The 25,954-nt window shown below is 40.0% G+C and overlaps 2 protein-coding genes across 2 annotated transcripts in view; one reads left to right on the forward strand and one right to left on the reverse strand.

Annotated features, from left to right (window-relative positions):
* Positions 1-2,689, reverse strand: part of GALNT3 (polypeptide N-acetylgalactosaminyltransferase 3) — a 44,023-nt gene extending 41,334 nt beyond the window's left edge. Inside the window, exon 1 of the mRNA XM_044768776.2 lies at positions 2,552-2,689. The gene's annotated coding sequence lies outside the window, so the exon portion shown is untranslated. The remainder of the gene's footprint in view (positions 1-2,551) is intronic.
* The window catches only part of LOC106843356 (translation initiation factor IF-2), a 44,152-nt gene continuing 18,560 nt past the window's right edge, over positions 363-25,954 (forward strand). Inside the window, exons 1-4 of the mRNA XM_070506613.1 lie at positions 363-419; positions 1,928-2,074; positions 2,172-2,763; positions 18,894-18,943. Coding sequence (XP_070362714.1) covers positions 363-419; positions 1,928-2,074; positions 2,172-2,763; positions 18,894-18,943 — 846 coding nt within the window. The remainder of the gene's footprint in view (positions 420-1,927; positions 2,075-2,171; positions 2,764-18,893; positions 18,944-25,954) is intronic.

Raw genomic sequence — 25,954 nt, forward strand, 5'->3', positions numbered from 1 at the left:
TAAGTATTATTTTGTGAAACTTGTTTCATTTACACACACACACATTAGAATGGACTGCGTTGAGGCATAGAATGCATTTCTTACTGAGGATTGCAGTCCAAATAAAGTTTAAAAACACTGATATGGAAGTATGCTTGCCAACCAAAAATCTAGACTGTTGCAAATGGAGGGATGACCCTGGGTCCCCGCCTCATAAAATATATTTTAAGCCAGTACAATAAAATATCAGAAGACTAAATTATATTGTCCATATTGACTCCAAAAATTAACTGTGGCTCTGAAATGCCAAGAAAGGATTAAAAAATCTCAATCCACATGGCATCTTCAGTACACGTGCGATCCACAGTGAGAGGAAAAGAATGATGGCCTCGCTCAGTCTCCCTTGGATCAAGCATCAACTGGACGAGAAGAAAAAAAGGGTAAATCAGAGCTGGACAAAGAACAATTGACTGTTTTGTGATTACAAAGGCCTTGCAAACTCTATCAAAGACAAAAATATAAACATCTTATGGTAAGTGAGAATGTAGGTGGTGAAAAGTAAAGATAACACGAGCCTTGAGTCAAGCCACTGGAATAATATTGCCATGTCTAGCACTAACTTGCCGGGTGAACAGACGTTAGAATACCTCTCTCAGCTTCAGTTTATCACAAACTGAAAGGGTTGGCTCGATATCCAAAGTGAGGAGGCGAGCCTGAGAGGGCTAGGGCTAGAGGAGACGCCTGATTTGTTTGTAGGCCTCATTACCTTAGTCGAGGGAAGCATTATTTTTCCTGTTTTACAGGAAATTTTAACTGAGGCACACTGTTACTCTAAGGTAAACACGTTACATTTCTCCCTAGAGTTAGAGGAAAGGTGTCTAATAACATCCGGCCCAATAATCAATGAAGATTTAATTAATACTCTAAACTCAGGGAGCAACACCTACATTTAATTTTTAAATAGTATTTAGCACATTTTATTTCTCTGTACGGAGACAAGATTAAGAGGGCAGGTGAAATTCTTGAGAAAAGGAGAAAGCACTGATTGAAAATATCATTAATAATTATGTCCTATTATGCTGTGGTTGATTTTTTAGCTTTACCTGCACTTTAAAAAAAAAACAAAACTATATGTGTTGCTTAAGGCATTTTATGTTAAGGGTGCAATTTAAAATGTATTTTTAAAAATTAGCAAAAGTAGAACTAAACAAATCTAGTCAGTGGAATTGCCACGTATTAGAAATTTCTATATAAAAACGCTAGTTAAAGCAATATAAAAGCAAGACAGTTGGTACAAATAAATCACTCAGTATGTTTAAACTAGTAGGTATGCTAAACTCAGACAGTAAAAGTTAAATGTAAAGAAATCTAAATGTAGGGTATGACTTTAACCTTACGTATTTTAGCCAAAAACTCAAAGAAAAATTTGTACGGTAACAGAAGCAAAAGATTTTCCCACAATCAGAAATTCTCAAATTAAAACGTAGCAACTTTCTGATTTTTCAACAATAGAATTTGAGTCTAAATGTCTTCATTACGTAGTATAACTTCTATAGCAAGTTATGTTAGCTTAATAACGTTCTAAAAGTCAGAAAAATTGATGACTCCATGGGTTTGATGAGTTTGAAGAGAGAAAGAAATAAAAGTCCAAGGTAAGCACCAGTTTCATCCTCAATTCTTCGGCTTCAGAAAAGCCTAATTAGGCAAGGAAAGGAATTTGGGCCTGGCACACCCAGGTTCAGACGTGGCAGGATCCTGAAACTAAGTTTTTTTGAACCTTTGAGTCATATGCCACAGGCAAACCATAGCCGCGATACACAGGTCGTTAAGTCAACAGGTCCTTTAACCAGATGGAGTGCGGTTGGTGAGTGGCAGTTGGATTTCCTCCTGCCACGAAAAAAATAACTGTTTTCGATTAAACCAGAAAGTGGGCGCAGCTCTGGCTTAGGAAGCGCCCCCGGAAAAGTGTAGAGACCAGAGAGCGAGCGAGCGAGCGAGAGCTGTCCGCGTCCCGACCACAGAGCGCTTTCCAAACCGCTCGGAAACCATTGAAACGGCTCGGGCAGCCGCAGCTTCCAGCCTGGGACTGTCTGGGGTCCGCCTGGGAAAGTTGCCTGCCAAAGCCATGCCCTCCCCCGTCGCGGGCTGCGCCCCCTAGGCACACGGGCCGGAGGAGCCTGGCAACCTGTTAGCCCGAGTGGAAGCGCGGCCGCCTCGCGCCCGGCCCAGCCCCCTCAGACCCCCCACTCTGCCACCCTCCCAGGGACAAGCTCGGGGGCACCAGGACTTCGGCCCGGGTCTGGCCCTTCTGGAGCCTCCCTACAGAGGCTGACAGGGGCCACCGCGGGCGACAGGGCTACCCCCGGGGTACCCCCATCCCCCGGCCTCGGGCGCCACCTTCGGCTTCTCCTGCGGGGCAACCGAAACGCTGCTCTGGAGCCCATCTAACCAGCCCCCAGACCGTCTCCCTCCCGCCACCACGTGAACCTCCGCATCCGTCCTGCCACCCCCTCCGACGCCGCCCAGGGGCTGCCGGCCCCAGCCCCGGCCCGAGCGCCGGCCGCCGGCTTACCTGGCGGGTGGGCAGGCAGGACGGCGGGAAGTGGCGGCCGGGCGGCGCTGGACGTGGCCGAGCGCCAGGTGCAGGTGGTGGCGGCGGCGGCTCCGGTTGCTGTCGCTACAGTTGCCGCTCAGTCCAGCTCCTCCTCCGCCACCGCCTCCTGGGCCTCCCGCGTTGCCAGGAGAGGCCGAAGCGAGGCTCCGCTTCCTCTCAGAGTCTCCCAGGTGAGCTCCAGCCTGCGACGTCGGCAGGGGCGAGGCCCCCGAGCCGCGCCTGCGCGCCGGCCGCCTGCCCCGCCCAAGCCCTACCTGAGCGCTCCAGGTGAGGACCGGGGACCGCGCGGGCGGGGGCGCCGTCCGGGCCGGCGCGGCCGCCGCGCCTGCTTTCTCCGCGGTCGGCGCCGCCGGGTGTTCGCGCGAGGCGTTCCTCGGCCCGTCTACATTTCACGAGTCCTTCTCTGACCTGGTGGCCGGGGTCACCGTGTAACCAGCACACAGTCTGGGTCCTTGGGGAGCCAGAAGGTCTAGATTTCCCTCCCACACTGCCCTTCCTCTACGGTTAGCCAAAATGAAGGGGAGCGCTGCCCGGGGACTGGGGGGCCCAGTGCCGCCGAGGACCACCTCATGACCGCAGCAGCTGTCGGCTCATGTAGTTTCCTCCAGCAGGGTTCAGCAGCTTCTGTCACCAGTTAGGTTCGTGAGCTCTTGGGTGAGCTTCCTTCCCATGTAGTCTTGATTTCATCACTTGAGTCACTTCACCGCAGCTAGTGGTTTCCGTTTCTGTAAGCGCGCGTTCTGGTAGGGGCGCCCCACGTCCAAAGGAGGAGCCTCCCTCTTCCGAAGAAGAGCCTCTGGTATTTGGCAGAGCCTTGCTAATTTGGGGCGCGCCACCCCTTCCTGGGTTGCTGTCGGAAGGCAAACCAGTTCCCCAATGAGAGGGAAAGCAGACACAATAGATAGAACCCCGCTGTCCTTGTTTGGAAAGACACTGTGATTTCCCGGAGAGGGCTTGCTTCTGCTGTGGGTTTGCTTACAAGCTCAACGTCTATTCGGAAGGTGAGAACGCAGACTCTATGGAGATGGTGTTTTTTGCCGTTGCTTTTAAGAAAAATTTTTTAAATAGTATTTTTTTCTTTTATGGTATTTACAACTTTCTGTTTCATCCTTACGTCTGCTGTTATGACAAACATCGACACACCCGAAACCAGGACTTAAAATGACCTTTATACCCTCCTATGAACTCATTCATTTATTTGGCTCTACGTTCAATGTACATAGGAATATAAATAGAGAAATAGCTGAAATTGTTTTAGTAGCGTGCTTAATTGCATAGTGGCAGATTTTTCTATAAAGTTTAGCAGTGGCCTTCCTCCTACATTTTGACACATACTGTTATGGTTCCTATTTATTGGTATGTTAGTGTTATGTGTGACCTAAAATTAAGGTGTGGAAATACTGGTTAGTACAGTATCAACAGGTGTACCTTTGAACTCAGCTAGTTTGGCATTAGTTTGAGCATCCACAATACTATTTTATAACACACCGATGAAGTGGATTTAAAACTTTAGATGTTTGTCTGTTTTGTATATATGATAATTTTGAAAGCATCATGGAATCTTTATGTTTGTGACGTTGTAATATCAGTACCTACAAGCAATTTTTAAGCTCTCTCTCTCCACAAAAAAGTTCAGGAGCTACTTATATATTACCATACTAACTTGATAATATTTGTCCTTAGGTCCACGGCTGAAAAAGATAACTATCCAAATTCTCTCTCTTTTTTGTTTTTTGAGGTTCTACAACTTTCTTTGCTGTTTGCCTCTAAATGGAGTTTGGAGTGTTAGTCTTTGGGAAATTTGGGAGAAAGCCTAAATGTATAACCTAAAAGTCTGTATCTCTTGTCTTGTTCCACCCATCCCTGAGAGAGGCAGGAGCGAAAGATCCTCAGAGTTTTCGTCTCCACTAGGCAAAGAGCAACAGTTTTCACTGACAGAGCAGGACAGAGCAGATGGCTATAGGATAGCAATCTGGTGAGATTCATTGACAGCAAGACTGTAATGTCAAGTAACAACTGAAAAGAGAAGCCAGGGCAGACCTATAAAAAGAGAGAGCGAGCAAATAGGACCAAAATGCTGCATGAGTGAAAAAAGAACAGAAAAAAATTCTAAAAATCAGTAGTTACTAAAAATTGACTGTCAGTTTTACAATGGAGACAGATAAGTTAAACAAGGAAAGTAGGGGCCGGCCTGGGTGGTGCAGCGGTTAAGTTCGCATGCTGCGCTTTGGAGGCCCTGGGTCACTGGTTCGGTTCCTAGGTGCAGACATGGCACCGCTTAGCACGACATGCTGTGGTAGGCGTCCCACACATAAAGTAGAGGAAGATGGGCACGGATGTTAGCTCAGGGCCAGTCTTCCTCAGCAAAAAGAGGAGGATTGGCGGCAGTTAGCTCAGGGCTAATCTTCCCCCCCCAAAAAAACCCAAAAAAACAAGGAAAGTAGTATTTCTGGGTCTGGCATACCTACCAGCATTACATGTACTATTTCATTTCATTCTGAAAGCAAAGCTTAAAATTAATGAAAGATTTTTACTTAACAATAAAATTAAAATGTTGCAGGCCCAGGGAAAATATTATTATGCTGAAATGTTTAATGCCCTAAATCCAATAAGATGAAGGGTTTGTGAAAGTATCATCCTATTCAAAATTATGAAATAAAGAACTTGTTTTATAAGGGGAAATTTAGCATTTCATCAGAAAGTAAACCCCAGGAGACTTAGTGTAGACATGCTTCTCAGAAACAAGCTTATTTTAATTGTACATGTTTGGCATATAATGGCAGTTAACATAGAAAATTGAGCAGATTTTACACAGGAAAGAAGAGGGACAAACATCTCCCTCCTTCTCTCTCTCTCTCCATACACACACACACATACACACAGGACTAGCCAGAAAGTGCTCATTTATATGGGTTTAAAATAATACTCACCATTTAATTATTTCCATTTACGTTTAAATTAATGCCAAGACCAGTATCTGGCACTTAGTAGGGGCTCAATAAATATTTGTTAACTGTGTAAATTGACCCATTAAATACCATGAAAAAACCAGTATGCATAGTGTCTTGAGCAGCGTACAAGTCTAAAGATGGCTTAACTAAGCATTATGGAGAAATATCTGGGGCAAGTAAAAGTAATGGACTAGGAATCTGAGGGCCAAGCAATAGCTCCCAGTTATCCTGTACCTATATTTCATAAGGCTCTATGCAAAGCAATTTATACTCCTGCAAGTGACTTTATTTCTGGGCTTAAATTTTCTCTTCCACAAAATAAAATAGTGGTACAAGATGATCTCCATGTTCCTTTACACTCTGATTCATGTAAAGTCCATGATAAGAGAATGTTCATACAAAAAAAGGAACCAAAAACCTTCTGGATATAGAAATAATAATTAATGGAAAACAAAGATAAAGACGTATACTGCTTAACTAGATTGAAATTTTAATTCATAAAAATTAATTGTAGTATATAATGTAAGGAATACAATTGTTCAGATTCACTAAGTCTAACTTTAAACATTTTTAGCTTGTTAATTGCTTAATTGTTGGTTACCCAGGGCTTAGCAACTTTAGTTTGAAACATACTGCCTAATTTAGCCTTTAAAAGCAATTTTTCCTCATGTGGGAACTGGAGTCTCCAGTCAGGGTCTCAAAGGCAAATTAAGAGATTTGGCTCAGAGACTAAACAGACCGAAATAATTTCTACTAAAAGAATTGAAAGGGTATTGATTCAAGAGGAGAATAGTGCTGGTATCACAGTGAAGAGCCAGAAATATGTGGGTATTTTTAAATAACAATTCAGCATAATTCTATATTGCGTTTAAAACGTTACATGAGTTAAAACAGTGAAAACATGAATAGATTCTTTTTAGTATGAACTTTCATGGATGTTGTTTTATATGAGAATTGCTTATGATTTTTTTTTTTTTTTTGCCCTGAAAAATATCATCAGAACAACCATCTGGGACTTTCAAAGAAATACAGATTTCTCTGCAGGCACTTATTGACTTAAATTGCAATAGAACTATGTCTTGTTAATCTTGTATCCTTAATGCTTGGCACATAGTAGGTGTTCGATAAATATTTGATGAAATGGATTGAATAGAGTGCAGAGTTTCAAGCTTTTAAGCATTAGCATAAGAGCAAAAAGAAATGCCATGCTGAGTCAGACTCATATTCAATCTAGCTAGCTCGAAATTCTGACAGTGGCACCAAAGGATATTTTGTGGGAAAAGATGGTGACAGTCCTGCATTACGTTGACCTCAGAGATGTACTCTAGGTATCCTTGACTCACTCTTTCCTAAACTGATGTCTCTTTTTCTGTAAAATGATTTTTTTCATTGTAAAGCAATTCGTGTTCATGATAGGAAAATCAGGAACCTCAGATAAGCTGAAAGAAACCAGTTTTGAAACACCCAAAATTCCTCATTTGAAGACGAATAAGTGCTAACGACTAGACCCTTTTCTATTATATATCTTTCCAGATACTTTCTATTGAAAAAGTTGGGGGAGTGGAATGGGAGAGATGGAGGGAGACAGGGACATGTTTTTAAAATGAAAATCAGCCGCTTATTATGGGACAAGAAGATTGTTTCCAAATTTTGCTATTGCAAACCATGCTGTGATGACCACACTCCCATCTAGTGATCCCTAGCTTCTTCTGCTGAAACATTTATGATTTTCTTCTGACTTTTATTAGGGCACTTTGTATCGATCATCCAGGATCCTAAACAATGATGGTATCATTAGAGGCATCACATCACAAAGACAAAATATAGATAATATGTTAACAATTTAGCATTTTCTCTTTGTAAGAATATTAATTCTAGTTACCAAACCTTTATGGGAAGGATGCTCATTATAATTAAAACCTTATCACTTTAGAAATATGGACGTAGAATGCCCCCTTATTTTAGAAAAGTCAAATCTCTTACCTTCTCTTGATCATAACACACTCAGCTTCCTACCCCTGAAAATCTGTGTGTCTTTTGATGTGATATTCTTCCCTCTCTTTGCCTCTCCAGATTCCCTCCAGCTGAGCTGAAGGCCCTAGTCTCCCACAGAGCCTCCAAGATCAGCCCAAATCACCTTGGTATTTCTTATTTCCAGTGCAGTTGCATGAAGTAAACTTCTCTCCTCCCTTGGCCCTCAGCCCCCATCCCTACTACAATACCATGAAGGGTGAATTGAGGACAGACACTACCTGGGCATGGTATCATTTATTGCCAGATGAGTTATAATAATTTGTTAAATAACTTAAGTCATAGACGATAAGGATGCTCTTTTAGCATAATAGGTCTACGGTAATGGACCAAAAGAAATAGCATCATCGTAATTAAGTTAAAGAGAGAAACATTGATTTTTCATGTATACTAGAAGGGGAATTTTCAAGGAAATTATACTTTTTGAGTGTCTTTGATTTTTAATTTATTGGCAGAAAAGTCATTTGCTGCCCAAGAAAGAATCTCATCGCCATACCTCCTTCCATACATCTAATCACAGAAGCAGAATGTGCCTGTTCTCCACTTCCAAGGGAGTCAACAGACTCTAAGACCCAAGCGCGCTCCTCCCCTCTACAAAGCTTCAGGGACAGGAGTCCCTGACATGCAGCTGGCATTTGGGGCTGCTCAGAAAAGTCACTGCTAGGGAAGGAAGTTTGTTTATTCCTATTAAAAGAGCTGGTGGATAACAGAGAAAAGGGGAGTAGGGCCGGAGATATTGCAGACAGGAGTTAAAGGGCTTAGAAACGGCAAAGAAGGAGAATAGAGGACGAAGGAATCATGCATGTGAGATAGCCTCTGGAGGCTGGAGGAGAATCTCTGGGGACACGTCCCTCTCGAGGCCTGGAAATATGGCTTCACTCCTGGGAGTCAATAGGGAGCAGAGGAGGTAAACCAGGAACCACACCCAATTTCTTTCCCTCTCCCCTCTCCCCTCACTGCAAACTCTGTGCAGCTTTGGAATAACTACCTGAACTCCGTGGTAAAGATTTTAGCCTTCATCAACGTCCAGTGTGTATTTGAGTCACAGTAAGATGGTATCCAGCAAGGCCTCTCATGGCCTAAACAGTGTTTTGTGTGAATTAGAAAATGTCACCAATGGGTGGAGAGAATCCAAAGGCACATGGCTTGGCAAGTGGATGACCCTTCCTTGTAGTAAATGCACATCCACTCCAGGGCATCCGACTGGCTGAATGGAACCCAGGCTGCATTTCAGCCCTACTTGCCCTGTGCCAGGTTACCTCTATGCAGTGCACAACTTACACAGCCTGGTGTCCAATCAGGTGAAGGCTGTTTCCTCACCCTTTGAATCTTGAGTGTCTGTGCTAAACTTGCATTGACCAATAGAATATGACGGAAGTGATGTTATGTGACTTCCAAGGCTAGGCCTTAAGAGATTTTTTCTGTCTTCCTCCTTTACTCTCTTGGAATGTTGCCATGCCGTGAAGACGCCTGGAGTGAAAGACCATGTAGAGAGAGGCCCAGCTGCCCCAGGTTCCAACTGAGCTCAGACCCCAGCTGACCACTAGCTGAATGCAACTTTGTGACTGAGCCTAGGCAAATACCAGCACTGAACCACCTGGTCAACCCACAAAATCAGGAGAAATATTAATTTGTTGTTTTAAGCCACTAAGTTTGGGGGGAGTTTTTAAATTTGTTTAACTATTTCATCTAAATTTGGTCTCTCAACAAGAACATAAGCACTTTTTATATTTGTGCACCGTTCATACTCTCCCTGATCATACAGAGAAAGCTTTTGAGATGCAAAAGCTTGGATTTATTGGAATTTCAAAAGTCTAAGCCCGGAATAACTGTGTAAAACATATGCCATAAACCATATATTTTAAAGAATATGTACTCAGTCTAAGCAGTTTGCTACTCCTACCCCAAATTTTGATAAAATTTTTGCAGAATGGGCAAAGAGAAGAAAATCAGGGTGAACTAGGGGTGGGGGATTGGCAGAATGCCTGAGAAGAAGCCCTGTAACCTCACCATGCAAGAATGCCATATTGCACAACCTCAGGGGCCACCATTCACATAGAATAAGATGTGCAGTAATACACAGTTGGCCCTAAATCCAGACTGGTGAGGGGACTCTGAGAGCAAAAGAGAACCTGAGCTCATAGGCCCTATGCTGGACAGCAGTAAGACCCCAAGGTTAATCCTTGCCTAATGTTGGGTAAAAATGGAAGACATTTCTAAATGGGGTCGTGAGGCAGATAGGCCTTGGACAGCCCCACAGCCCTCTTGTGCCCCAGAAAGATTCGGAGAGCTCCAAGAATGTCTTCCCACGTAGGTGAGAATGATTTAGATCTGCGTATTTTGGAAATTAAATTTTATGGGAGGACAGGCATGCTCATTCCTTTACCTATTGTCTGTGGCTGCTTTGATGCTACAAAGGCAGAATTGAGTAGTCATGATTAAAAACTATGGTCCACAAAGCCTAAGATATTTACTGTCTGGCCCTTTATAGAAAAAAATTTGCAAATCCTTATTTTAGATGAAGCACAGACAACTGGGGAAATCTAAACCTTGTGTGAAAATGCAAAACAAAAAAAACTGTGTAGATCACGACCACAGGTGCATTGGGACCAGGATGTAGTATCAGCACATGACAGCCTGGATACCTGTGGCCTAACGCTGATTGTCTCACACAGATACGTTCCCCAACTCCCATCCCATACCTTGCACTAGCGAGGACCTATGCAACGTCTCTGCATCCCTTGTGAAATAGGGGAAGTTCCAGACTTTACTGAGAGTTAGTTGTTACCACCTGGTGTAATAGGGATTTGCAAGAGAAATTAATCTTAGCTATAGACATAGAAAAATAGTTTTACATTGTTTGTTATATATCTAATTGTCTTCAGAAACTAGCACCCACCACAGGCCTTCCATAGTGATAAGCACAACAAAAATGGACGCAAAAGAAATCTTTGTTGAATGTTCAGCCTCAGTGGGATCTCCTTTGGTCTCTTACCTTAGAAAACTGCTTGATGGCATTACCATATCATATAGGAAGTGTATTATTCACAACTCAGGTCTTATATAATCTTTCTCTGATGATGGAGATGTAGCACATTCCTTTTCAGTTCCATCCCCTCCCTCTACTGTAAGTTTTTCCATTCCCTGAGGAAATTCCCATTCTCTCTCTTGTCCTAAACCCCAAAAATAAAAGAGAATGGTGGATAGGAAAACATGAATGAAGTGAGGGAAGAGACAGTGGGGCAGGGATCCTGAGGTCTGTGGTTTATGTCACAAAAAAAACCACTGGTAAGTGTTCTGGATGATAAGGAAGTTGCTTATAATCTGTTGCAACAACTTGGTGTTCTTGTACTGAGAAAATTTTACTTGCTACTTTGAGCAGAGAGACCATTTGCTGAAAACTAACTTTGTACCAGGAATTATTCCTACTTTATCCATTAAGTTGCCGCAAAATTCCTGTGTAATCTTTCAGGTGAGGAGACCTCTGTGAGAAGCTCCAAGATGCACAGCTTATAGAACTGGAATGTGAAAGCAAGCCTGTCACACCCAAAAACCTGCTCTATACACTACTCCATATTATAGAAGTTACAAAATCATTTCCCCTGATTCCAAGTGTGAATGATTTGGCATCTTTAACTTGTCTTTAAGCAGTCGTTGACAATTTCTATTTTTACAGTTTCTGTTCCATTCATATAATGGTAACATAGGGAAAAGTTAAACAATGTAAGTTTTTTTCACACATAAATTTTACAATATCTTCAAATGTATTAAAACCAAACTTAATTTTACTTCATATAAAGATTCCTTTAAGGGGCCGGCCCAGTGGTGCAGTGGTTAAGTTCACACATTCTGCTTTGGCAGCCCAGGGTTCGCTAGTTCAGATCCAGGGTGTGGACCTACACACCACTTGTCACGCCATGCTTTGGCAGGCATCCCGCATGTAAAGTAGAGGAAGATAGGCACAGTTGTTCGCTCAGGGCCAGTCTTCCTCGGCAAAAAAGAGGAGGATTGGCAGCAGATGTTAGCTCAGTGCTAATGTTCCTCAAAAAAAAAAAATAAGTAAGAGATTAAAAAAATAAGGATTCCTTTAAATATAAGATGCTATAAAACAATGGCATACCAAAAAGCAAACACACTGTGTTCTACAATCAAAACATAGAGGATCTCAGCAATCTCTAGATAACTCAGGAAGACAAAAAGAAGTATAAAACTATCTATCTCAATACAGTGCTCTATTTAACAACAGGAACATGAATTGCGCATTTGGATACTTTAAGTATAGTGAGGATTTTTTAAAAGTGGATTGTTATAATTTCGGTATAATTGTATAATAACTGGTTATGTGATACTTAAAAACATAAAACAAGATCCTCCAAAGTAAGGCTTTGTAATATTTAATAATATAATTTTGTCCATTTAGTTACAACTAGAAAAATATAAATAAACTACCTCCAAATTGATATTTTGACATGAAAATAAGAGTCTCTCTTACTTTTAGATACCATAAACTTTAGTGATAGTGAAATACTTGTAAAGACTTTTGGACCAATGATTCTTAACTAAATCAATCTTTTAACAGAAGCGAAAATGTAAATTGAGAAGATACAATAAAGTTCATTAATATCTAAATGAAATTGTGAGTTTTGTAATTTAATTGTATTGGAGTACGTACAAACACACTAGATAGGTGAAATTTCAGTGTTTGGATTGTATTTAAGGAATCAGTCTAGAAATATATAATAGAAAACTATTCAGTGAAAAAGTAGACCAAAATAAGAATGCTCATGCATAAATATATTTTACAATATCTCAGTGAGAAAGTTTTCAAAATAATGTTTCATTTCTAAAGATTGTCAAAAGCAAAAGACCTGGAACAGCCTGTCAATTTATTTTATGGAATTTGTTCTTTCGTAGCATCACAGACCATAATGAACTGGACTGACTAGTGTTGCCATCTTTTTTTTTTTTAATGGCAATTAAACACTGCCATAATCTCATGGAAATCAGGAAATAAAATCCCAGACCTCACACAAGTAGATGAGTTAGAAAGGACTGAAAGATTTTATTACTTTTAAAATATTTTGCTTGGGGCAAGTCCTGTAGCCTAGTGGTTAAGTTAGGGTGCTCCGCTTCAGCAGCCCGGGGTTCACAGATTCAGAACCAGGGCACCAACCTAGCACCATCGTCAAGCCGCGCTGTGGTGGCATCCCACATAAAATAGAGGAAGATTGGCACAGATGTTAGCTCAGTGACGATCTTCCTCAAGCAAAACGAGGAAGATTGGCAACAGATGTTAGCTTAGGGCCAATCTTCCTCACAAAAATATACATGTATTTTTTGCTTAAATACAATAATGGCAATGATTGTATAGCATCCCTTGGTTTTTATTGTTTTTTACCAAATACTGAGCAGTTTCAAAAGAATGTTTATGAAACGCATGCAATATATAAAGAATCATAATATGATGACCAACTGTGTACCTACCACCTACTTAAAGAGAAAGAATATTACTCTGTTATCTTCTGTGCGACCCTCTCAGGTTCTGTGCCTTCCCAACTTTGAATTTTGTGCTAATTATCCCCCTTCTTCAGAATTTTGCCACATACATTTATATGTCTAAATAAAATATTGCCTAATTTTGTATGTTTTTGACCTTTATATATTATGGAAATGTATTGAACGTGTAATATTCTACTACTTGATTTTTTTTGCTCTCTATGTACACAAGATTTATACATGTTTTCGCATGTAGCTAGTTAATTAATTTTCACACTGTATTGGGTTTATCCATCCTACTTTTCATGAATATTTGAAAAATCTCCAGGTGCGTCTGTGAGAGAGAAAGAGATTACCAACAGTGCTGCTAAGAACATTCTTATACTTGCCTTCTGGTGCATGTGAAAGAACTTCCCTTGGATAAATACTTAGAAGTGAAATTGCTGGGTTAGCATTAGCCCATTTGTTTTCCAAAGTGGTTATATAACACATCCTTATGGTTTTGATGGCACCTCCTTTACTGAGCTATAATATATATGTTATATACGTATATGCACACATAATTATATAATTACTCTTTTTAATATAAGCATTAATTCTTTTCTGAAAATTTTATATACTAGAAATCTAAATAACAGTATTAGTGCTGTTTTTTCAAAGAACTAAGAATTGTGAAAGATGTGGTTGATTGGGAATTTTTGTTATTTGTTGCCAGGAAACAAAATATTAAGGAAAAAATGGGAAGAATGTTTTAGTTATGTCTTTGATGGAAAAACAAATGTATTTATCTTTCACTTGCCTTCTATTACACTATTGATGTCTTCATTTCTAGGACTGAAATAGGCATTCACGCCATTCTCAATCTTGGTCTTTGGTCTTCTAAAGAAGTCCAAGGGCTGTATTGCTGACATTCAAAATAATGTGTTATGCAAGAAACCAATTTCAGGGATGGAGGGAAAGCCACACTTCTTTAGCTATAACTCCTAAAAATCATTGGAATGGGAACACTGGAATGGATTTCAATATCTTTTTGTCTCCTCCGAAACTTGTTTTGTACTTTTTTTTCTCTTACAACAATTCTCCACTTTAAGTTGAGGAGGGTTTGTTAACTACCCAACTGAGTATATTTCAAATACTCAAAGAGTTTAGATTTTACTTAACTAAAATCCTCTGGGTACAATACCACCAGAAGCACATGCTTCTCATTTATATCTAATCAGGTTTCTTTAATCAGTGTAGGCCTATAAAAACGTGTTGTTCTTTAGAAGGAACATTTTGTAAAATGCCAAAAGAAGATTTCTTTTTTATTCGCTTTGTGTAAACATCCTACTTTTCAAGGCTTCTTAATGTTATAAGAACTCTAAATTACTTAAATTAGAATCAAGCAAATGGTAATATTATTTTGAAAATTCCTTGAGTGGTACCCTCCCAGCTCTTGTGCTCAATTGATTAATGTGTGTGCCCCTGATTGTCTCCTGCACTAGAACCAGAAGGCTGCAAAACCCTATCTAGCAATTAAGGTACGGTGGCTTAGATATTTCCTGATGTATTCATGTCAGTGGGGCAGTGCATTCACTAACATGCTTTATAAATACTAAATGAATAACCAGAGTTGTTTATAAGAAATCATGGCTATTAACCTAATGAGGAATTGTTGGACATTAAATACTATGATAAGAAACATATCACAGGTCTCTACTAAAAATTAAATGGAGAATTGCAGAAATTTTCTGAGGTTTCCACACAAAATATGTATGGGCCCTACATTATTTGGTCATTGTTATTGCTTTGTTGATGGAGAGCTACTCCATGCAGAGATGCTTTCTAATCTACAATCCAATATTGCAAAGCAGGCATATCAGCCATAAAAAATCAAATATCTTAAGCTCAAATAATATTAAGAGTGGATCTCGGGGCTGGCCCAGTGGCATAGTGGTTAAATTTGCGTGCTCTACTTCAGCAGCCTGGGGTTTGCAGTTCTGATCCTGGGTGTGGACGTACACACCACACACCAAACCATGCTGTGGTGGCATCCCACAACAAAAAAACAGAGGAAGATTGTTACAGATGTTAGCTCAGGGACAATCTTCCTCACCAAAAAAAAGAAGTAGATATTAATGAGTGCTTATTATGTGCACTAAGCATCTTACATACCTTATTTCATTTCATTTGCACAAAAGCCCTAGGAGAAAGGTAATAATATTACCAAGTTACAGATGAGGAAACTGAGGCTTAGAAGATTATGTAATTACTCAGGGCTACAAAGCTATCAAGCAGCAGAGTGAGGATTCAGCCCATGCAGGCTGATACAGAAACTTGTGTCCTTAATCACACTGTGCAATTCTAATAATTCTAATATATTTTCCATTAGTACCTTCCTTCTTACGTCTAAGAACTTTGATGGTCCAAATACTAGGTATATACACTTATGTCTGAATGAAATGCCTACGTGTACACTGTACTGTGGGGAGTAAAACAAGGACTCATTCACTATCCCTCTCCTCGAAGGAGCTTACAGTGTGGATGGGGGGATAAAACATGATCACAAACACATATAATCAAAAGCAAAATTTGGCAAATGCCATATACACTGTGGCAAGGCACAAAGGAAAGAAATCCTATTGGCTAGAGGGACGAGAAGAGTCTTTGTAAAGCAGATGAGATGAATCTTTTGAGGAGGGGTGAAGTAGAAAGTCAGTGTTTTTCACAAAGCACTCCCTGCAGCCAAAAATTTAAGGCATGTTGTAGGCACAACCCATTCTATTTCAACCTGGTTGGGCTAGGACAGGGTATGTATATAGAAGACCTTGAGGTGAGGGTAAAGAATTTGTGCTAAATTATTAGACAAAAGGAAGCCGCTGAAGGTTTTGAAGCAGGAAATGATAGCATTCACTCAACAAATATTTGTGGGTTGTCAGTGTGTGCTAGTCACTGTGCTGGATCCTGGGGTGAACAAGACCGGTTCATTCCCTGCCCTCGGAGCTCTTGCAGGCTGATGGAGGAGAAAGAGACTCATTCATATTCACTGGCACTGAGAAAATGATGGCTGTGCGCAAAACGGGGGCAAAAACTCTAGGGTAGAAAAGAACTCTGATGCTTTGGTTTAGATTTTATGTATTACTTTTTTTTTTTTAAATAAACATTTTGTTTTAGAATAATTTTAAGTTCCATTAAAATTATTTTAAAATAGTATTATATAATGATCTTTTCTCATTTTTTTTTAAAAAAAGCACATAATGAATCTGAATTTCGTTGAGTATGTTTACAGATAATACAAAACATTTTCTTGATAATAGTTTCTAGTAAAGGTGATTTACAGAATTTATCTTGATCACTGTTAGAATTACTATTTGATCATTTAAGGCGGATCATTCCATATCAGAATTCTGTGGGATAAATTTCAGAAAGACTAAGGCTGCCTTTTACAGATTGGTTAGTTGTGCAATACCACTGCCACTGTGACGAAATAGATATACATGTTGAAAGGATATTTTTGGAGCTTCTGCATTTGACTCTGATTCCCTCTGAATATGGCAAATCACAAGGTTCTATTTGAGTTGGAAAATTTTGTAATGACCAAATAAGTACTACAAATATAGGAAAGCCAGTTTAAAAAGAGGTCAACAGGAGAGGTATATAAGCTGACTGTCCAGCTATGATCAAACACCTTCATGAAAAAAATTTTTGTGGTAAGACCTGTTTGTATGAAAAGTTTTTATAGGCTTAGAAACATAAAATTCAGAGATTTTTCAAACCGGAAAAGTAAAGAAGATTACTGAATTTGTCCTGAGATAGTAATGTCTCAGTAGAAAAGAACAGTAAGGTCAGCACTCCAAAACAATCAAATTAGCATGGGGACAGACTGATATGTGGTGGTGGTGGTGAGAGAGGATTATTTAGGAATAAGAAATCAGATTTCAGCCTAACTTTCAAAAAGTTTAAATAGAATATACTGGTGCTTAGTTTCCTTTAGACATCTCAACGCATGATGATGACAAATGTGGAGACAGCTGGTAAAGCTGTATGTATTCATTGTCAACATCACATAACTAATATTTACTACAAAAAATTTCCCCCAAATAATTTTTCATCATCCAATAGCCGTGCATCTATCATTCTTTGTGTTTTGAAATGTATGTATTTTTCTTTCTCCTTTCAAAATTATAAAATTTTGTGTTCTACTATATATACATTTTAAGAATACAGATGGTCCCTGACTTAGACGATTTCACTACGATTTTTCAACTTTACTAAGGTGTGAAAATGATACTCATTCATTAGAAATCATACTTCGAATTTTGTATTTTGATCTTCCCTGGATTAGCGATGTGTAGGATACTCTTTTGTGATCCTGGGCAGCTGCAGAAGAGCTGCAGCTCTCAGTCAGCCGTGCTCTCATGAGGGTAAATAACCAGTCCACTTGCAACCATTCTGTACCCATACAATCATTCTGCTTTCACTTTCAGTACAGTATTCAATAAATTACATGAAATATTCAACACTTTACTATAAAGGAGCTTTGTGTTAGATGATTTTACCCAACTGTCAGCTAATGTCAGCGTTCTGAACACGTTTAAGGTAGACTAGGCTAAGTTGTGATGTTTGGCAGGTTAGGTGCATTAAATGCATTTTTGACTTACGTTATTTTCAACTTATGATGGGTTTATCGGGACATAACCCCATCATTACGACGAGGAAAATCTGTATTCTAAATATTGAAAATCAAACTGTTTTCCTACAAAATACCACTGATGGCTGTTCTCTGCTTATCATTTCTTAGCAATATGAAAATTGTTTGCTCAAATGCATTGTATTCTTATAAGAGAAAGAGCTTCTCAGAAAACCTTCCCTTTCTCATCCCTTATATCCCAATGATATTTCACTCCACTGTTTACTCGTCCTGAAATTTCACAGCAGCAGAAATTCTACTATCCGTCATCCTTTTATCTGGTATCTATTAAGAATGTATTTGGCTGCAATTTACAAAAGAAAATCTGACCAATAGTGACTTAGATAGAGGTTTATTTTCTCATGGAACAGGTCAAGAAGTAGATGGTTGATGCCTTTGGCTTATTACTCAGCAATATAATCAATAATTTCTTTCTATTTTTCTATTCCATTGTCTTTAGCATATTGGTTTTCCTTCCTCCTGGTTGTCATATCAGGGTCACAAAATGGCTGCCAGCAAAACATGCACGCTCAAGCCAGGACAGGATGGAAGGAGGGGCTGCCAGCTACTCTGTCTCTTTTTGTCAGAAAAGCAAAAGCTTTCCCAGAAGCCCCCTTAGCGACTTCTGCTTACAACTTAAGGCCACCACAAGTTTCAAAGGAGGCTGAGAAAGCAGGAAACAAGAGTCTCATGATGGACTTAGACTGCGTGAGACATTGCCCAGGGATGGGTACATTGATACTTCAAACAAAATCATAAATTCTGTCAGAAAGAAAATGGGGAAATGGATATTTGACAGGGAGCAAAAAGGATCTGTCTAAATGTCTTAGTTCGTTCAGAATGTAAAATTCTTAGAGACTGGGATTATGTTTATTCCTTTTCTTATATATAGGACTTAGGTCATAACAAAAATTGTTGACACTACAAATCCTATATTAGATATGCATATAGATATATAAATAGATACATAGCTATAGAGAGATTATACCCTATATACTTAGACAATATCCCCAAATTTCGTTCAGTTGTACTAATATGAGAGATACTATATGAAACAAACTAGAGGGTAATATATATATAGTCTTAGTTTGGGCTGCTACAAGAAAATATCAAAGACTTGGTGCCTTCAACAACAAACATTTATGTCTTACAGTTCTGGAGGCAGGAAGTCCAAGATCAAGGTGCCACCAGATTCAGTTCCAGGTGAGTACATTTCCTGGCTTGCAGGTAGCCTGCCACCTTCTCACTGTGTCCTCACGTGATAGAGAGAGAGTTCTCTAGTCTCTCTTCCTCTTCGTATAAGGACACTAATCCCAACATGGAGACCCCATTTCATGATCTCGTCCAAACCTCATCTACATTGCCTTCCAAAGGCCGTACTTCCAAATACCATCACATTGGGGGTTCGGGCTCAACATATGAATTTTGGAGGGAACACAAGCATTCTATCTATAACAAATATATATGTAATATGCAATATCATGTATATATATATAATATTATACATATTTTCTAGATATAGCTACATAGATTTTTGGTTCCAAGTCTTCAAGTATTTATTATATATTCCTATGACCAACAAAACCGTAGACATTGAAAAATATCAAGAGAACATGGTTTCAGCTTTTAAGGCATTTAAGCTGAGAAGAAAAAGCTGTAAATACAGATCCAAGCTGAACTAAAATGTTAAGTAATCTATATAATAATATCAGCCTTTTATCTGGTGTCTATTATGTATTAGCAATATAACATTTTACTTTATTTAATCTTCCCAATAACCCTGTTAGGCAGTTATTGACCTCATTTTAAGGATTATGGAATTGAGAACTCCGAGAGCTTAAGTAACTTGTTCAAGGTCACCCAAAGCATAAGCAATGGAGCTCAAGTTTGGAATACATCTCTGTTTCCCCAAAGCCATGCTTGCGTGTAGTGCACGTACCGCCACATGCTGCTTACTTCATTTTGTGAATGAAAGCTTCCCTCATTTTATAACGTTGCTTTGTTTTACCTTTTTCATTCCTAGCTCTCTCACTGGTGACTTAGCTAAATGGATGGATGGAAACAAGATCAGACTATTGAGAGATAATAAAATGATGAGAGATCAGATTATTGGGAGAGACAATCTTAAGAGTGAGAGGTAAATGAAAGAGTGGACGAAGAGCAAAGAGAAAAACTTAGGGTTATGAAAGGAGCAAACAGGAAAGGAGAGAGAAGAAGGGAATGAATCCCCACGGGGTATTTCTCTGGGCTGCGGGTCGAGGGAATGGCAGCATCCGTCTCCATGGCCCTGCTTTCTCTGATCTCTAGCCAAGCATGTGGCTTGGCATTGTACATCTAACAGTTAGCAGGGTTCTGGGAGAGGCTCACGGAGTGACTGAATTACATTTTCCCTAGCTATTCTTGTATTCTAATCCTCCCCTGAAGGTCTTTTATGGTTAATCTCAAACTAGAAAAATATTTAACTCTCCCTTTAGTTACATTCCAGTAGCCTGTTCTCAAACAAGCATAAGTTAATTCTCTAAATTTCAGTAACCACAAACTGAGATTAATTACCCTAACGTCACTGTGTTCCTCCTCTTCAAGTGAGTTTAAAGCAGGAATCTGCAAAAGACCTTGCCCATTTTGAGCCTACTTTACCTCCTTAGCCAGCCCTGGTGGTCTAGTGGTTAAGATTCCCCACTCTCACGTGACCCAGGTTGGTTCCAGGTCAGGGAACCACACACCTATCTGTCGGTTGTCATACTGTGGTGGCTGCATGTTGCTGCAAGCTATGCCTCTGGTATTTCAAATTCCAGCAGGATAACCCATGGTGGACAGGTTTCAGCAGAGCTTCCAGACTCCAGACAGACTAGGAAGAAGGAGCTGGCCACTCACTTCCAAAAAAACTGGCCATTAAAACCTTATGAATAACAGTGGAGCATTGTCAATATAGCACTAGAAGGTGAGAGGATAGCACAAAAAGACCGGGAAGCGTTCTGCTCTGCTGTACACAAGGTCGCTAGGAGTTAGAATCCACTCCAGGGGCACTCCTTTTTTTTTAACTTCACTATTAATATAGTGTAGGATCTCAGATATGGAAAGGAGGGTAAGATCTTAACCATTTGGCCAATATTTCAATCCTCCTCGCCTTGCCCCCTCTCACTTTTTTTTTTTTAATATGCTCTGAAGTGGTCTTATAGCTATATTTGAATACTTCCAGTCCAGGGAATTCACCACGTCTGCAGGCAGTCTTTTCCATCTTTGGACAACTCTGACTTTTAGAGAGAGCGTTCTTATTTTACCAGTCAGCATAACTGAGATATACCACAGTAACAAAAGACCCTAAAATGTTGGTGACTTTTTCCGTTCTACCTAAAGCAATCTACAGATTCAACGCCATCCCAATCAGAAATGACATTCTTTACAGAATAAGAACAAAGAATCCTAAAATTCATATGGGGCAACAAAAGACCCCGAATTTCTAAAGCAATCCTGAGAAAAAAGAACAAAACGGGAGGCATCACAATCCCTGACTTCAAAACATACTACAAAGCTACAGTAATCAAAATAGCGTGGTACTGGTACAAAAACAGGTGCACAGATCAATGGAACAGAATTGAAAGCCCAGAAATAAAACCACACATCTATGGACAGCTAATCTTTGACAAAGGAGCTGAGGGCATACAATGGAGAAAAGAAAGTCTTTTCAACAAATGGTGCTGGGAAAACTGGAAAGCCACATGTAAAAGAATGAAAATTGACCATTCTTTTTCACCATTCACCAAAATAAACTCAAAATGGATTAAAGACCTAAAGGTGAGACCTGAAACCATAAGGCTTCTGGAAGAAAACGTAGGCAGTACACTCTTTGACATCAGTATTAAAAGGATCTTTTCAGACACCATGCCTTCTCAGAGAAGGGAAACAATAGAAAGAATAAACAAATGGGACTTCATCAGATTAAAGAGCTTCTTCAAGGCTAATGAAAACAGGATTGAAACAAAAACACAACCCACTAACTGGGAAAAAATATTTGCAAGTCATATATCTGACAAAGGCTTAATATCCATAATATATAAAGAACTCTCGCAACTCAACAACAAAACATCAAACAACGCAATCAAAAAATGGGCTGGAGACGTGAACAGACATTTCTCCAAAGAAGATATACTGATGGCCAATAGGCACATGAAAAGATGCTCATCATCACTGATCATCAGGGAAATGCAAATCAAAACTACACTAAGATATCACCTTATACCCGTTAGAATGACAAAAATATCTAAAACTAATAGCAACAAATGTTGGAGAGGTTGCAGAGAAAAAGGAACCCTCATACACTGCTGGTGGGAATGCAAACTGGTGCAGCCACTATGGAAAACAGTATGGAGATTCCTCAAAAAATTAAAAATAGAACTACCATACGATCCAGCCACCCCACTACTGGGTATTTATCCAAAGAGCTTGAAGTCAGCAATCCCAAAAGTCCTATGCACCCCAATGTTTATTGCAGCACTGTTTACAATAGCCAAGACGTGGAAGCAACCTAAGTGTCCAGCAACAGACGAATGGATAAAGAAGATGTGGTACATATATACAATGGAATACTACTCAGCTGCAAAACAGAACAAAATCATTCCATTTGCAATAACATGGATGGACCTTGAGAGAATTATGTTAAGTGAAATAAGCCAGCGAGAGAAAGATAATCTGTGTATGACTCCACTCATATGAGGAATTTAAAATTATGGACTAAGAACAGTTTAGTGGATACCAGGGGAAAGGTGGGGTGGGGGGTGGGCACAAAGGGTGAAGCAGTGCACCTACAACATGACTGACAAACATTAATGTACAATTGAAATTTCACAAGATTGTAACCTATCAATAACTCAATAAAAAAAATCTATCACAATAAAAAAAACTGTTGGTGACTTTTTAACAAAAGACATTTATTTCGTGCTTACATTATATGCCTATCACAAGTCACCTTGGCTCTGCCCCCCATGGAGTTCCCTCTGGGACCCTGGCTGATGGAGAAGCCCTTCTCTGGGAAATTGCAGGTCTCATGGCAGAGGAAAAAAGATTATGGCAAATTGCATGCTGGCCCTTAAATTTTCCACATTTCACTGGCCGATATAAGTCACATGGAATCCTCCTCCAAGGGACAAGGGAGGGAGAGAGACATTCCAAAGAAAAGCAGCAAATATTTTGAATAATATCACAACCTACCATGTACTTATTGAATCAAAATCCTTTTCCAACCAACATCCAACCTGTGGTCCTTGCTCATTTGCCTTTTCTTTCTACCATTTCTACAAATTGGAAAACTGCAATCATGTTTTCTTTGAGCTATCTCCTTTCTAGTCTAATTGGCTCCAATTCCTCTATTGACCTTTTCCCCCATATGTAATGGTTTTACCTAACATCCTCATCAAAGCCTATTCAGCTGTCTTAGCTCCCCTAGTGAGAAAATGTTGGCTTATTCTCCAAAGGAGGGTATCCCTTGACAGGCTTCCCTTCAGGATGATGGGTTTTGGCTGGTGCTGAGGAATCTAGACAAAACAAAATCTTTCCTAAACAATACCTTATTTACTAGCTCTCCGTATTTTACAGCAGTTCAGACCCTTAAGCTTTTGACAAGCTTCCAACCCCTTTGGCTCTCACACACCAGGCTGTAGAAATGTTTGTGCACTTCTAGACAGTAGATGTCACATTCCTAACTATACTTTAGTTAACATCGAAATTTGAAGAAGGCTGTGAATGGAAAAAAACAGTTGTATTAGCAAAATTGTCGAAACCTCCCATTGTTGCATAGAACTGGTTCAGAATGTGGACAGGGGAAACAACTGGTCTTAGATCAAACCCTGACTCCATTAAATACTACCTGTGTGACTTTGTGCAAGTTACTTAACCCTGAGCACTTACTTCCTCATCTAATGAAAGAGAAAATAATTATCTTCTTGTGGATTTTGAGAGGACTACATGACACAACAGTGGGGTTCAATGAATGTCTTCCCTTGTTACCACATTAGGGTCCTAGTACTCAGGCCTATTTCTACTGCCATTCAGGTCTTCTAGCATCCCCTAGGCTCGTCATACCTATGCACATCTCCCTCCTCTCCCCAGGATGTCCTCCTGGCTGCCTGAAACCTCTCATTCCCAAGTCCGCATTATCCAAACTTAACCAGAATCTCTCAAAGTGTTGTTTAAGAACAAGCTGCATTGAGGGGCCGGCCTGGAGGTGCAGCAGTTAAGTTCTCACATTCCGCTTCTCGGCTGCCCGGGGTTCGCAGACCCGGATCCCGGGTGCCGACCTGGCACTGCTTGGCACGCCATGCTGTGGTAGGCATTCCACATATGAAGTAGAGGAAGATGGGCACGATGTTAGCTCAGGGCCAGGCTTTCTCAGCAAAAAACAGGAGGACTGGCAGTAGTTAGCTCAGGGCTAATCTTCCTCGAAAAAAAAAAAACAAGCTGCATTGAAATCACCTGCAGGCTCCCTTGGCCCTATTTCAGACTTACTGACAGAATTAGAATATGGAACTGGTGAGTCTGCATTTTAACAAGCTCCTCAGGTAGGGTTGCCAGATAAAATACAGGACTGCCATTAAATTTAGATTTCAGGTAAACAACAAATAATATTTTTTTAGTGTAAGTATGTCCTGTGCAATAGTTGTGACATACTTATACTAAAAAATTATTTGTTATTTATCTGAAATTTAAGTTTAACTGGGTGTCCTATATTTTTAATTGCTAAATCTGGCAAGTCTATCCCAGGGATTCTGATGCTTACTAAATTTGAGGACCACTGCCTAAGAAATTTGGCAAAAATGTCAAAGTCAACTTCGTGAGCTCCCCCCTCACGGGAAAAAAAATAGGAAAAATCCGAGCTCACAGAAATAAGCTTCATATCCTGTGAGTCCCCCGAACAAATATGCAGAAGAGCAGGGGTGCCGTTTTCTCTGCTTCAGAATAGGTTAGCTTTTGATCCAGCAGCTGCAGTAACAGAAGTAGACAATCTGGCAACTAGGGAAGAATCTACGTCCTTGTTTCTCTCATACTATTCTGTATACAGCTTTGGGTTGGGCTTTAGTTGTCTCCTCTGTCTCTTTCTCTCTCTCTCTCTGGTTTTTCTGTTTGTTTGCTTTTTGTTTTTTCGGTCTAACGTCCCTGTGCTGACCATCACCTACTCCTCTTCCGGTTGTCAATTCCTCTTTTGTTCCCCAGAAGGCATCTTGGGTGCATTCTCCTCTGTCTGTCCCAACTTCCTAAATATCAGTATACTTCACCACATAGCCGTCTTTGTCCTTCTCATATTCAGTCTGGTCTCCCTCAATTTTAGTCCTTTGATGGGAACTTCCTAACTCATAACCCATTCCCTTTTATGTGTAATATAGTAATGCATTGTGTTTGTGTGGTTTGTATGCATTTCCAAAGTCCTTAAAGATTATCTTAGTTGGTTTTCACAGTAATCCCATAGCCTAGGCAGATGAAGCACTGAGGCTCAGAAGGTTTAAGAGAAGCTAGGACATCAGTCTGGGGCTTTTTATTCCTAGATCAAGACCCTTTCATTCAGCCATTGCCTCATTTCAGGTTATTACATTTAAACATTGCTCATTTGTCATTTTAGGATAGTGATTAAAGCACAGCTGTGTGACCTTGGGCTTTTTTTTTTAGATTTTCTAAGCCGCCATTTCCTCATTTGTAAACTTAGGTTAAAAATAGTACCTACATCATGGGGCATTGGATTTAATGAGATGATCCAAGTCTCAGCACAGTGACCACGTGTTATAAGCACTTAGGCAATATTAGCCATTGTTAAAAGTATCCTTTAGGCCACTTCCTCTGAAGGCCCAGCTCTTCTCAGTGTTGTCTTTCAGTAAACAGAGACAGAAAATGGGGAATTTAGACCAAAACTAGCAAAAAGAGAAGTATCAATGGCCGCGCAAGAAGATAATGATGACCTGAGCCAAATTTTCTCTTAGCAAACACTTCTTCATTTTTACTACCTGCTCTCTGAATTCCCACAATTTTATTTCTATGTACCGTGAAAAACATAGCCCTCCTAAACTAGACTTGGCAGTGTGGAGAGTAACTGATTGAAATGTTAGGGTCTTTAGTCAAAAGTAGGAACGAGAGTGTGGTACCAAGAAGATTCATTTTAATTATTTGCATCTTGTCTAACTTCCAACTTTGTACTAGCCTCCATCACTTTTCTTTTGTTCTATAGTAATT

The sequence above is a fragment of the Equus asinus genome, chromosome 4, assembly GCF_041296235.1.
Source record: "Equus asinus isolate D_3611 breed Donkey chromosome 4, EquAss-T2T_v2, whole genome shotgun sequence".
Taxonomy (NCBI): Eukaryota; Metazoa; Chordata; class Mammalia; order Perissodactyla; family Equidae; genus Equus; species Equus asinus.